We start from the raw sequence: 15124 nt of genomic DNA on the forward strand, positions 1-15124 counted from the left end.
AGTCATCTTGGCTTTCATCGGACCCAAACCATAACATAACATACAAATTCTCCAAGTATCCTATATAATTACACCACTTCTGCCCTTTTGCAATAGTCACATATCTGCAGACGCACACCAAGACAAAGAAACATACTCACCATCTGATTGCAACATACACCTCCGGTTTCAACCATGAAGTAGTTGTCATCTAACCATTTGAACTGTTTGTGTTCCCCTTCAGCCATTGGACGGGATGGACGGGGAGAAGCCACCAATCACGTTCTCCAACCCCATGTACCAGGAGGCAGAAGGTGTGATGGTGGAGGCTGGGCCTCTGCCGGAGAAAACCGGTCTGCCTGCCGACGACTCTCCCGTCGCCCCTCCCCGGACCAAACAGACCCTGTCCCCGCCCCCCGCCAGCCCCCCTCCCGCGTACTCCTCCCGCGAGACCAGCCCGGCGGTCGATCGGGAGGACGACAAGGCGGAGCTGGTGACGGAGAGTAAGGCATGATGGGAAGGAAGGAAGACGTCTCCTATGCCAATGCTTGCTGTATAATCAGTGTTACCCATGACACAACCCACACAGAAAGAGCCATTTTTAAAACGATTGAACAATTCTTTTTGGCTTTGTTTTTACACTGTGTGGGGGACAAGAATTCTAAGCAATACTTGTTCTCGATAAGACTGAATTTTGGAAGAGATCCTAAAAGCTTCTGATGTATGTAATTTGTTTTTGACTGAGGAGTTTTAAAGAAAAGATTCAGGTTTTTAGTGTTTCCATTTTTTGTCATCTGTCTAAGAAAGTGACATTTTTTTCTCCAAAAAAGGACCAAATTGAAAGTTCTTGTTTTCAGGCTCACAAAACACAATGATTTTCAGACTTCAGGCTCGACTGCAGAGTTTTTGACTTACAAACATCAGAAAACATTGACAAGATGACACAAAAAATGTATGTCACAACATTCCTTACTTTACATGTATGTGTTATCAATTATTACTTGAATAGATTGCCTGACCATTTTGCATCTTGTGCTGAAAGTAGGAACATGGCTTATTGAAGCTGAGCATCAACCCTCAGAGGAAAAAGTTACTGTTAAGTCCAATCGTTACTTCTCAAAGCACATACAAAATGTTTTCAGATTTTGTTTTTCATCAAAATGTGCATAAAAGCATGCTTTAAGTGTGGGGCTTGGCATTCCTGCAACACAAGACATGGTTTTTGTAGCATTGTTTTTTTTTATCTCACCAACCTTGGAGCTGGATAGATAGCAGCATTTGGAGCTGAACTATACTGTGAGCAGGCATTGGTCACCTTAATCAGGCGTTTAAAAGCATTTTTTCAGTACCAAATCACTTATTCTGCAGACTTTGGACCATTCACATACATCCTGCAATTATTGTATGAACAGAAACTAAGGGCACTCTTGGGATAGTCATGTATGCATCCTGTGTAAAGGCTGATCCTTGTCAGTCATTTTTCTTGTCACGGCTAGCTTGAAAATGCTGTTACATCAAAATCTTGTGACAACCTACATGTACAACATATGTGACAACATAAATCATTTTTGAAATACATTTAGTGGGCCTGTTCAAAAAGATGTTCTCAAATTGCCCATCGCTGGTAACACCATAACCTTAGAAGAGTCAACTATACTAGGTCCTACAAATCACGGGACTCGGTATATTTTTATCTACCAAAATTCAACCTTCTAATTTGCATATTCTTGTGGGTACTTTAGAAACAGCAATGGTCCAATCTTGCTTCATTTATTATCCTCAATAGTGACATTCATTAAAAAAACATGATATGAAATAATTTAATGCAGTATGATAAATATAAAGATTTATATAAAGATATATCCACCCTGCCAAAGACATTCTAAATAAAGTTGTCAATCTAAACAAATTGCAATCAACTTGTGTTGATTAAAGTTGAATTTTACTTGTTCAGTATAATTTAAGAGCCATATCTACCAAAAATTTTCATGCTTGACAATTTTTATAAGAAAGTATCAATGGACCAAAGGAAACGATATAGCATGTGAATATGTTAATTGCAGAATTGAATATTTTTATAATGAGTATCATAAGAGAATTGTGTGGACAAATCATTAGGAAAGGTATGAATTAGGTGGCATCCTTTATAGGAAGGTCTTAAGATTTCTCCTTAACTCTTAGAAGTACAGAAATGAGGAAGATTGAAGAGGAAAGTTACATATGATACTGAACCGTCCAGACATACTATGATTTGTACAGAATGATTCTTAAGTATGATTTTCAAATTGTACAGTATTTGTATAATCCTATATCTGATTAAGTTGTTTTACTCTTAGTTACATGCACATTGGTACAAGCTATATTTGGAGCTGTACTAGGATGTTTTTGTTTACGTTAAAAAGCACATAGGAAGTTCAAACACTCATTTGTTTACTGATTTGACATATCATTTTTAGTGTTTCTAAGTGTCGTCTTAGCTTTTGTGTTTCTTACTTTGCTTTGAAATAGAACCTCTCAGATCTTGAACTTTTGTGTTGGCTATGTCTTGTGTGGTTGCCTTCCTTACAAGTGTGTTGTTTATATATTTGCTTGTTTGTTTACTTTATTTTACCATGGGTGTACTGTATATAAAAAGAAAGTACGTGAAGTACGAAGTTTGAGGTATAATGACCAATTCTCATATCATCTCCGGATTCCTGTCAAAATTTCAAAATCTGTGCAGTACCTTTTATGTGACGTCATTAACTGTACCTGTCAGTAAGCATTTAGACGATCCTCTGATTGGCTGGCGATTTAAAGCCACGCCCACAGAGTGGAAACCTCAGCCAGGTTTACCAGAGCCTCCCATGGCGCCGAGGCTCTGCGTATCCGACTATTAGGACTTGCAGGAATTTCCAGAATTGATTGATGACAAAACCATCAACGTCAGAAAACAATAATGACGTCATGATGTCCCAAGAACGTGACGTATGATCAGCATAAGGTGGAACACTTTTCCAACTAGTTCATATTACTTTTCTCAATGCTAGTTTATACTACTTATTTTGTAAAGCCGGGTAAGAAATGGCCCAATCTAGTCAAAATACATTAGGAACGTGCTGTCACGTGACCTGAGGGTCATCAATTATTTCGTAACAAACAGAATACGTCTCTCTATTGCGTTACCATAGCAACAAGGAAGAAAGGAGCTTACAAGAAGATGGTCTATTGGAAAGGAAAGACGTAATGTCTGTTGTCCACGGCAGACTATCGTGAATTGCTTCCTGTTTTTTCAGAAATCTACCAGGTCCTCAGTGTGTGTCTGTGATAAACTCACCGTAAAGGTAGGTGCTGGTTAGCCCGTGATACACATGCTCTCGCTGTCGGGCTAATACAGCCTCCTCCCCGGAAGCTTATGGCTTTAACTCAACGAAACTTTTATCTCAGCATTTGTTTGCAATGTAGCAATCTACGTCATGCAACTTACAATGGGGGAATACATTTTGCTGAAGTTCAGAAAAATAAGTTTTGAGAGGCAACGTTCTGGAACATGTTTGCAAAAGCAGTGTCTTCCAAATTGACGTTGCAAGTTTCATCGAAGAACAAAGCGTACCTGCCATGTTTCATAACTTTTCTTTGACCAAACTCTAACTGTGGACAATACCTTGTACATAACGTTTTGTTTTCCCTTTTTGTACCATTAGTATTATCCCAGCTTCTATGGCCCATGCGTTAACCATGGCGTTCTGTCCACAGGTGGTCATGTTTCTCCTGAGTTCTGAACCATTCATTACTAATCCATAACATGGAGTCCTCTGAGAGAGGAAAGCCTGAACAAAACTCTGACTCAGTTCTGGACATATCAGACGACAGGAGGGTGTGGATCGTCCCTGAGGACGAGTTTGACCCACAGTTTCTGGACGAGCTTCCGTTGGTCACGTTCCCAGAGCAGTCCGAGTGGATCGTGTCACCACCACATGCCGGACAGGATGGGCTGGCGTTCTGGATTCCTGTAAAATCCGACTCTAAAAACCCATCCGTCCCTGAGGCGTCGCCAAGAAAGACCGTTGAACACAAAGTCAAGTCTCCCCATTCCGTAATACGCCCAACTGTCCCTCCAACAAGGAAGCAGGGTTATCTACCGAAGGCTCTGGCAGGGGTTGTGGATACTCTATGGGTTTCTCGTGGCTGTACTGGGCACCCACCACCACCTGCGTTGCTAAGCGACACAACAAGACCGTTCGCGCCTCACTCATTTGAACGCCTGATACAGCTTGCAGATTACCAACGAGTCACGGCAACACCTCATGGAGACTGTATGTCAGGTGATGCAGAAACCCCTATGGTGAACCCAAGTTTGTCTCAGGCAGTTGCAGATATTGAGACAAACACAGGAGCTTCAGATATAAAACGACGCGCAGTAGAACCGGTTATTTGTACTCCGTCATAGTTTATTGTTCTAGAATGGCGTTACTTGTATTGCAGCAACTGAGTTGACATGGGTACAGTAAGACATCACAAAGTTTGGGAACAGTAGGTTTCTGCCAACAGTGTTTTTGTATTCATTTGATAACTATATTTCCACAGCAATAGGTATGTAGGGGACACATACAATACGGATACTACATAAAGGGTAGACTTGATCATGTACTTTGTGAAATCAAATCAATACAACCACTTTACCATACAAAGAGCAATAGCTTTCCTGTTCACGTATTTATAGCTTAGTGATGACGACATAGCCTGGACCGTCGTTCCCACCGTCTGTTGCGACCGTCTCGTTCCCAGCTGAAAACGACCCTCCGCCACCCCCGCATGCGTCACTCCAGTTGTCTCCCCTTCCCCCTCCGGAGTACCCCCCTCCCCCACCACCCCCTCCCCCATTCCCAAAGCTACCCCCTCCGCCGCCAAATCCTCCTTCGGCACCATTCACATACGGTTTTCCTCCTACACACCCTTTTATGTACGATTCGCCCCCTTCCCCGCCGTACGCTCCGTCTTTTCCACCGAAGTACTTAGAGCTCGCTCCTCGGGAGAGCAGACCCCCTCCCCCGCCGCCGACATTGTCCCTGTCCCCCTCCTTCGCGCCGTGTCCCTTCACCCCGCCAGTGAAGCTTGTCCCTCCCTTGGGCTGTACCCAGGGTTCCCATCGTGAGAGCCCGTCCCGTCGCACCGGGAGATCTGGGTCTCCTGGTGATTGCCACCCCCTCCCCCTCCGATAAAGATGAGCGGAAGATTGTTCGATGCCGGTGACAAACGTAACCCCCCTTCTTCCAACACCGTGACTTTCCTTGTCTCGGCTCCTTCCTGCCCGACTAGGATCTTTAGTAGTCGGCCTGTTTGGAAAGGAAGAAAAGACACGAAACTTTAGAAATGCACACTGCAGTGGCCCATGGAAACGGCATTTGGAGAGCGCAAATATTTGATACATCACTAGTCGTCCTTATTGTAGGATTTAGCAGAGTAACACGTTGTTTATCCCATAATCCTTTTCGGCTAAAGAGGCGCGGCACATTCTTTCTCGACAAGCATGGCGTCCTAGATCCATGTGTCAAACGTCACCGGTAAAACACTGGTACGTTTTCACGTCATCTTTTATTGTGTAATGGAATGTACTGAAGTGAGTGAAATGTTCAGGACCGAAACTAATGCATTATATATGGCCTGTCCTTGGTGCTGAAATGCAATGGCTTAACAGACAACACAGGTACGTTTACACTTAAAGGCTCGCCGTGTTATGAAATTTGATAACACAAATTGAGTGAAAGCTTGTTCAGGTCCGTCACTACAGTCATATCGTCATACTACTACTGTCCTTCGTGCTGAAATACTGTTTGTGATAGTTGATAAACATAATTTTTCTGGAAGTATCGTTATGGTGTACCTTTGATGAGTTGAAGGGAAGCCCAAATCACCGCACCTCTGCCTCTGGTCGTCTTGTTGTCAGCCTTCCCCCAACCTGCTGCCGCACCTGCCAACAGACCAAAGTATAACTTGACAATGACATACATCTTACTATGAATATGTGTAACGTTACTTATGTTTGCTCAGTATATGTTTACTTCGCATTGGTGTATTGACTTAAAAAATTATGGTCCAGCTCAGATTTTCGATAAAAAGTGAGCGCATCTGTTAAAACACCAGAGCATCACTTGACGCTGCTTTGTAGTCTTAGAGCCATGGAGAGTACGTCCTAGACTTATGATTTTATTACTTAATAGAAAGCACACGTTCTATTGGTGTATCACTAATTGCCGTTCTCTCATTGGTTGGACTGTTCATTGTGATGGACAGTCAGCTTCGACCCACCTGCGACTTCAAGAAGGTAAACTCCCGTAGCAGGCACCGTGAAGACCTGGACCCCGTCCCGTAAGTACACCATGTCCTCGTGGTCCTGTCCGCGGTAGTGGTCGCCCAGTGTGGTCGGGCCTAGGCGTCCCCTGGTCCCGAGGGTTGTGAAGCGAGCCGTACGGAAGGGAAGGTCGTCATCGTCTATGGAAAATGGATCCAGTCATTACCTTTAAGAAACGTTGTATCATTTGGCAAGGCAAAGTGAGAGATATTTCTGTTGGACATAGTCATACATTGTAGATATGCAGCCACTCGTTCATTGGCCAATCTGCTAATTGCCATACTGTCATTGGTTGAGCTATTATGTGTGATGTCGATAATACTTGTCATACCATATTTGGGGTTTCCGTCACGCGGACACCTGCCACCAGATTGACAGTAATGGCGTGGTTTTCTCAGGACGGCGGACATAGTGGAGTTGTCACCATCGCCATTGTTGTTGTTGTTGTTGTTGTTTTGATAGAAAATATCATACACCATAGTTGTACTATAGTGTCCCTGAGTCTGCTGATGAAAATATGACAAATCACTTTTAACTCGAAGATACATATTTATTGATATCATAAAATAAACATATTTCATAAATTCTAGCCTGATATTTCGAAACACATCAAAAAGAAAAAGGAGGAATAAGGATCATTGAAATACATTATAGAAATACGAAACAGCGAACGTTATTTCAATCACCCCTATTGAAACTATGAAATGGAATCGCCTTCATCAGTTCATTCAAGGCCAGCTGATGTATTTTCGCGTCCAGGCGTGACATATTTGTCAGGTCAAGTAGTTTTCCAGCCAGAAGAATTAAGATTTGTGAGCAATTTTAGTACTCTCGAAGCTTCGGCGTTTCTCAATAGTAAGGCATATGTTAACGTTACAAGCTGTCATCGAGAAGGGAAGTTTCTCGCGGCAAGGCAAGTCCGAAATTTTGTCAGATATTTTACAAAACAACAAAATGTATCAGCCCACAGAACGAATCGTACTAACAGTAACACCAGCGACACCTACCGTAAGGTCTGTGCATAGCACCATGCCGAGGAAGCACAGCGACAGGACAAGTCGAAGCATTTTCCTCCAGAACAGCCTCAAAACTCCGTACATTTTAAGCGAGCACGCACTGTTGACACCTTCGAGCTTGGCGACCCCGCCTATTAGAACTTTCACCTTTTACCTGCACACTCCTCTAACCGGTTGCACGACTTTTTTCAGAACCGTGTAACGGCGCCTCTTAGCGGATACTAAAAGTGGTGCAGATAAGATAGTTAGAGCCTCGAGCTCGTAACACTGTGTGTTTGTTTTGAAAACTGTACAAAGTGAGCAAATATATGTCGTAGATTGCAAATAGATATCGGGAACGGACAGGAATGCCGTTGAATGCCAAAGCAGATTCCGAGGTCATGTGAAAGAACAGACAATGAAGATTCTATTTTCGGTATACTCTATGTGTATTGTCATTTTTTAAATATTCCAGACCACTTAGATTGCACACTGAATACAACGTTTTGTCTACCAAACGTTTTTTTTTAATTCACACGCTCGCATCAGTTTTTTTATTCTTCTCATGGCAGAGAATGCCATCCATATAATCAAATCAACATGGTCGTACATACTATATAGAGAAAAAGAAAAATGTTAGACTCATAACATGATGATAATACAAGATATCATAGATATTTGCATATTTCATATTAGAGATAGTGCATATTATAGATATCACGTAGTGTATGTTAGAGATAGTACATATTAGAAATAAGAAGTAGTGCATATTAAAGGTAATATCGTTACATATAACATAGATTCATTAGATGTATTACAAATCATATTACGTACTACATATTAGATATAGGAGATGATACATATTAGAGATAGCACATACTAGAAATACTGCATATTACGTAGTTGACCTATTACGCAGTTAGAGAAAATACACATTACAGGTTACGCATTAGAGCTTGTACATATCCATAGTACATACTAGTATACAGGGACATCGAATCAACGAAAGTTTCACATAACTAGTTACATCTAAAACTTGCACTGGACTCATCTCGCAACTTAGCACTTATACAAATGGAGATCTCATATCCATAATCGATGAATAACAATATCATTCAAACCACTGACACTTTCAACATAACTTCAACACGATTTTCTATGACCAACACATTTTTGCACAGTTACAATCATTATGTGCACATATCCTCGCGTAATTAGATAAACATATCTTCAGCAGAAGGCCATATTCTAAAACATAGCCGGGAAGGTCCCGGGTGCAAGATAATCATCAATTTCACGGCGACAGTTGTGTTAAAGGACCTGGGCACATTATTATCATTATTACTATTATCATTGGGTGGGCTGACTAATCTCCATTCGAGACTGAATTGCAAGGAGCTTACAATAGGCGGGGCTAATATAAAAGGGTTTGGGCTGCCTTTCGGCATAGCCTGACTAAAATCGCGCCCCTAGCGGCCGGCCCTACGATTGTCGCCGCCCTCCAGCCAGCGAGAGCTTGTGTAAACACAGGCTACCTTTCGGCACTAACTCAAGTAACCTCAATACGACAGTAATTGCGCCTACTGCTGAGCCCTAGTCTTTTCGATAAGTGTTGTGGGTTAACGTTCTCTCACGTAGTAGAATACGATTCTTGTGTATTGTAGATTCATTGTATTTCATGTATCTTTTATTGCGACCTGCGACTGGCACGTCGGGCGGCGAATCTGCAGCCCAATGGCACACAGTTCTGCCTGCACGTACATTTAACGTTCTACGGCGTGTCTGCGTGCTTTAAAATCCGTCGGATTCCCTACGAGTTCGTACGGAGGCGTTACTTACCACTTACGAATCCCAAAAGATTGCCCACGTTTTGGCACGTAGACAGCACGTATTTGCACGTACGGCCGGTAGTGCCCTTAGTCCGAGGAGCCCGCGTAAGTGAGGAGAGACCACAAGATTGGTGGTATATCAACGGACTTGAACGCAGGACGTTTATAGCCAAAACACTCTGCCGTTGCGCCATACACCCCCACACCACACCCCGTACGATTGTCGCACGATCGCGAACCGGTTAACCAGGGACGTTCTTATGGTAAACGTGCACGTGCCCTGCAAAATTCAGTTGTCTTGTTAAATAGGCAGGTCTGCTTGCATCTTAACAAAATGCATGTTAATGGCATCCCGGCCGGTCCGGCGCATCGCAAAACGAATACTTCAAATGTAAGCCTTGTTAGAATGTACTGCGCTGAAAACGTTTATTGTGGTCTTTGAGTGAAGGCGTTACATTCAGTCCTTATAGCTGGTTCTGTGTTACTTCAGCAAGGGAGGGAGGGAGGAAGCAATGACCCGGATTTTCTGTTTAACCCAATTGTACCTCTAACCAATATTTTGAAATCGTAGTCCATGGGGAGGGGGGGGGAGGCAAAATACTAGCAACCAGTGTCACAAACTGGAAGTTCCTAAACGCTTTGACGACGACTTCTGGCCTTGTCTATAAGCGTGCCCTTCTTCATTTTCATGACATTCATGCTGATGGTTTTGGACCTGTGAATTTGCACATTTTTGCTCTGCTCACACGATTTCAGGACTGCATCTTTCGATCTGGTAGTTGGTAGATTTAGGGCCTGTTGATGTAACATGTTTGGATGGTATTTGTTCTGTAAGTGTTCGGGTATGTGTGCAACTTGGTACTTTACGTTAGTCTGCTGTCTTCTTGCGCATGCGAAGGGGTTATTATACAAGGCTCCCTGCTCCCTGGAATACCACTGTTTTCTGCCGTATTTACCCACCAAAGCCAAGTCTCTGGCTTTGTGCCTGCCTACTGTAAGCATCCCATATGATGCGATGTTTCTCTTCTTTTCACATGCAGGTATGTGTGTGTGTGTCCTGATGCGAGGGGCTGTTCCATACAGTCTTGTCTTTGTCGTCCCCGGGCATTCAGTCACACGAGGAGCTGTATCGTAGGATGGATGTTTACCACCCAGCCTGGTTGATGAAGGAAGGGCCACCTCAGCTGCAGCGGCGTAGAAAGTCCCAGCGTCATCTTCATCGTCTTCAGGCACCCGAAGTGTCAGAGGGTATGATAGGGGTCGTGTGTTCTCGTAGTTGTAGTGTTCATCAGGGATCTCCCCGTACGAATGCTGTGCCTCTGGTCTTGTGTTGTAGTAGTGAAAGTGGTCATCTGGTATCTCCCAGTAAGGATGCCGTGCCCCTGGTCTTGTGTTGTAGTAGTTGTAGTCGTCTTCATCAACAACTTCGTAACTATGCTCATCAGCTGATGATGAAGTACTATGTGTATCGGTCGCTGTGCCCTGGACTCCCGTAACGTGGCTGTTGTTGACTGTGACTGAATGGCTGTCTGGTAGACCCCAACGTCCCATAGCAGCGACACCCAGCGGCGGCTCACGTGAAATACATGAGCAAGAGCGCTGTCTTCTGACGATATACGTCACAAACAGCGCTACATGCACTACCCCTACTACAACTACCATTGTGATGATCGCTACACGTGGAGATTTCTCCTCCACAGTTCCATTTGTTCTGGGGTTTGTCTGATTTATGGTCAACTTTGTTGTCTTTATCTTAGGCTCTCTTGTGGTCAGAGTCATCGCCTCTCTCGGACACACGGTGTCATCAGGAGCGCTGGACACGGTCCTTGTGGCCTGGGTCTTTTCTGCACACACGGTACCATCAGGAGTGCTGGACAAGGGTATGGTGAAGACGTGTTGGTAGGTCTCCTCCCAAGTGTTGACCAAACATGTTACATTCGTCATTTCTTCGGGACCAAAGGCACTGACATTATTACTGTGTCTATCAGCATACGGCTTGGTATTGTTTTCATTAAATATGATATTTGATAGGACTATTATAGCAACAATTTGGGGATTGCAGAACCTGTCTATACCCATGGGAACAATCTGCAGAGTAATGTCTCCCCGCAACGCTACCTTTACAAGGGAGACATTTTCCCAAGCATGTTTGCACAAGTGGGCGATGTTTTTAGCATGTTTGTCTGATTCTGTGTTGACTGATATGATGATCAGTGGCAGGCTGTACTTCATTTGGCTTGTAAGCCCCAGGTTTAGAGAAGTGCATTGACTGAGCGGTTCCACACTTGGCCGAGCTGCCTGTGTGAGGGTATCATGTTGCATCTGGACATGATAAAATTGCCTCAGTTGGGGAATTTCAGTGATACAGAAAAGCACTTTGTTAACACTTACAGCAAAGCGGTGGCCGGTATAATAGAAATGGCGATAGTCCAACCACCAGTTCATTACCAAATGGACAGAATCATCGAGACCAAACAACCTATTCCCACCCAGTGACAGCGTGCGAAGGCCGTCTAGCCCCTCTACAGTTTCCCTTGACAAACATGTTAACAAATTCCTGCTCAAGTCCAGGTGTGACAGCCGCGACAGTGACTTAAATGCATGTGGAGGGATACTTTCGATATGATTTGATTTCAAGGAAAGGCTGCCTAACCGTTTCAGATCGTGAAACCAAGATGGGTGGATACTTTGCAAAGAGTTACTGTCCAGTAGTAATGTGTCCAGGGAAGTGAGTTTTTGGAAGCATTTCGAATCCATATCACTGATATTGTTGTGTGACAATGACAGGGTCCAGAATAGCGCGGGAGACTTCAAACCGTAAAACCAGGTTTTCTTGACATGAGTTAAGTTGTTGAAGTCGAGCTGCAAGTATTCCAATACAGGAAACTCTGCCAAAATACCCTGTTCCAAATCTGTGATTCCACATTGAACGAGAGAAAGGTCATATATCTCCGACTGCTGTGGTGGTCGTAGTTTCTGAACTGACAGAATCCCAAACGAGAACCCCCGAATGGCTACACGGCGCTTGTTAGGGAGGCACGTTGAGGTTGGTTGGGAGGAATTCTTTAGTACTGTCTGTTTCTGTAGCTGTGTGGGGCAAAGTATACAGGTGCCTCTCTGAACGTTGGGCCCATAGTACGGTTTACTATTAGGAAAACAGAATGACCAGGATTCTGCGTTCTTGCACCCAAGAAAACATGCCGGCTCTAAATTTGCACAACTCACAAAGATAGTGAAAGCAACTACCACCTGCTGTACTACATTTAACATGCTAGATATGAAACTATATAACAGCTAAGTTCTGTCTAAACGGTCTGTGCCGCTGTCTGCTGCAGGGTTCGTCATCCTCTAGTCTGGGAGGGCGGACAACCAACTGAAAAATGAATGAAGTTCATCATTTTCCACTTTGCAATAATGTATTGCCTAAAATGACAGAAAATCTACTTGGGAGAAATTTCTAATTTCGTGATGAGGAGCTATTACACCATATAGCGAGCAGGCTTTTGAACCCCCGACAAAAACATCTAAAAACACGTAAAAACAGCCGGAGCCTTACCTCTTGTTCGAGAGTTTTATAAGGAGGGTCTTGCGGATTCTCGTAGTCTGTCTGCGGTGAGATAGCGCCCTTTCCCCGCCCACAGTCGTCTGCCGTCCCGTTAAAGATTGTTTCTCGCCAACCGCCCCTCTAAAAAAACATGAATCTGATTAGCGGCATATTGTCATACTAGTATCCTTTTGATTTAAAATAAAAACAATTCACACATCTTAAGGAGGATCGAATTTTAAGGAGGATGGAAACGATGTAGTCTGGAAAGCAGAAGACCGGTCTTCCAGGTACCATCAAACCTACTCTCGGCCGCGCGAGACATGAAGAAATCAGTACAAAATAGAAATCCCGATAAAAACGCCCCAAAAAACGTTTAAAAAAACATCCGGAGCCTAACCTCTGCTTGAAGAGTACGTCAAACCTTAGTAGCTGCCTACCAATCTGTCCACCGCACGGTCACCAAACTTCGTGGGATGGGCAGAGTTATTTAATTTTATTCACATTCATTTACAGAACATCAGACCCCTTGTGGGTGGAGAAACCCTATTTCCCCACAGTAGGCCTCGTCCCATGTTCTATTACATGTACGTGGGGCTTGAAAAATAGGAGGACGCCTGCGTCTAGGTCTGCTTAAGTCTGGCAAGCAGGAGTCTATAAATTATTGTAGGGAGTGGGAAGGGTTCTAACCGGCTACGGAGGTCGCCCCTCCTGTCCACCACGGCCTTGTGCGGCAGGGGTGCTGCGTCTCAACAGGAACAGCTCGGAAAACGGCCAGCAGTCTGAAAGTAGGTTAAGTCTCTTGAAATAAATGTAGCATGACGACATTTTTGGTGAATGAAATTTTAAGATTCAGACACATGTTCACTTGATAACAATGTAAAATTTACAAACTTACCAATAGATCTGGCGACGGTTGTTTGTTCTCATTGCTCTCGGAACGTAGAAAGAAAAGTTGTCGTCTCTCCGCTTTGCCGACAGTTTGTGGTCTTCCCGATGTGCCGCACTCCGCTCACTCCTCGCGTTTTGTATCCATGGCAACGCTACAGACGTCAGAAATCTGGAGTCCTTGTTGACCATTTCAATTTGTCTGGCGATTTCAATTTTAGAAATTGTCAATGCTCTGCTTGGTGTCTTCCGAAGTCAGCTATCATCATAGAAAGCCCGTAACGACACGCGCGACGTCGACAGTCACGCGGCATTTCAAGGACATTCCAGAGCCAGGAGATATCAAGATTTCAGTCTAAAATAGAAAGCCCAATAAAAACCCATAAAAATCGTTTAAAACAACCCAGCCGGAGCCTAACCTCTGCTTGGAGAGTAACTTGCGAATACAAACAATCGGTTGTTTAATTTTCTCTAGAACTTTCCTGATCTCTTGCGGGTCACATAGCACCTCATCATGCAATACTGTCTTTTAGATTACAATTTCTTCTTTTTCTTCGTATGTCAGTTTTAGTTAATACTGAGGCGGGCCGTCATTGTTACAATTTACCGATACCACGGACTTCGGAATACTGTACGATTTTTCTTTAAAACTCAAGGAGAGGTATATTTGTCTTGAAGGCAACAATTGAACAAGGTACCAAATTGAGGTCGCCGACAAAATTGAAAACCACCAAAATTGGAGATGGACACCAAAATTGAAATTTTTAAGGTATGAAATTAAAAACTGCCACCAAATCGAGATTGTCGCCAAGATTGAAAATTCCACAGCAAAATTGAAATCGCTACCAAAATTGAAAAGTGTATGAGACTGGAAATCGCCAACAAAATTGAAATACAATGTACCTATAAAACTGGACATCGCCATCAACATCCCTCCCATATTGGAATGCTAGGGTTGATTTACCTTGCTATGTGAAGAAATGGTAGGAAAATTTACTTTTTTTATTATCATAATCTTCCATCAAAAAGGATCAGAGAAGCTTGGCTCCCTTAGTTGTTTTGGTGAAACATAAGGTTGGCTTAAAAAGTGATTGACATAGCTCGACAAACTAGTTAAAAGGGGATAATTGAGAAGGGGTGCTCCCTGTCGAAGGGAGTCCAAAGTACCACTACGCGGTATATTTGGGTCCTTCCGCCAGTAATGACAGTGTTAAGTTTGTGTCATCAAAAGATATGATATAAAGCGGACAGTAGACGAGTGATTGATACAACACAGCCACGTAAGGGGGAAAACCATTGTTAATTTTCACCTTAAATGAAAGTCATAAAACCAAGTTCTGAACTTCAAAGGCAGAACAACTGCCGACTGTACGTGATTGTTAGACTAGAACATAAATTACAGCATATACCGGTACGACATTTATGAAAATATGGTATGAAACTGTATTCTGTTTCTTAACTCTAATTCACCGTTGTTATGATCAAACAAACATTGTGCTTTACCTCAAAATAGGGTGACTGCTTTACCCTTTTGCTTAGGAGACCGCTTTGTGACGTT

General features: G+C 43.3%; 3 protein-coding genes across 3 annotated transcripts in view; 2 read left to right on the plus strand and 1 right to left on the minus strand.

Moving 5' to 3' along the window:
* LOC118406256 (low-density lipoprotein receptor-related protein 2-like) overlaps positions 1-2505 on the plus strand; it is a gene marked incomplete in the record, with an annotated part of 97758 nt that extends 95253 nt beyond the window's left edge. The window contains 1 exon segment of the mRNA XM_035806184.1: positions 224-2505. Coding sequence (XP_035662077.1) covers positions 224-493 — 270 coding nt within the window.
* A 644-nt stretch (positions 2506-3149) lies between these two features.
* Positions 3150-4655, plus strand: LOC118406255. Its single transcript, XM_035806183.1, has 2 exons — positions 3150-3302; positions 3715-4655. The coding sequence occupies exon 2, from the start codon at positions 3764-3766 to the stop codon at positions 4406-4408; it is 645 nt and encodes a 214-aa protein (XP_035662076.1). The 5' UTR covers positions 3150-3302; positions 3715-3763; the 3' UTR covers positions 4409-4655.
* Positions 4656-4675: 20 nt separating this feature from the next.
* On the minus strand, positions 4676-14548 carry LOC118405424 (leukocyte tyrosine kinase receptor-like). The gene is made up of 6 exons (XM_035804922.1): positions 7318-14548; positions 6642-6816; positions 6268-6450; positions 5843-5929; positions 5222-5294; positions 4676-5171 (listed from the first exon to the last, which is right to left on the minus strand). The coding sequence occupies exons 1-6, from the start codon at positions 7408-7410 to the stop codon at positions 4676-4678; spliced, it is 1107 nt and encodes a 368-aa protein (XP_035660815.1). The 5' UTR covers positions 7411-14548.
* Between the last annotated feature and the right edge of the window lie 576 nt (positions 14549-15124).

Source organism: Branchiostoma floridae, chromosome 18, assembly GCF_000003815.2.
Source record: "Branchiostoma floridae strain S238N-H82 chromosome 18, Bfl_VNyyK, whole genome shotgun sequence".
NCBI lineage: Eukaryota > Metazoa > Chordata > Leptocardii > Amphioxiformes > Branchiostomatidae > Branchiostoma > Branchiostoma floridae.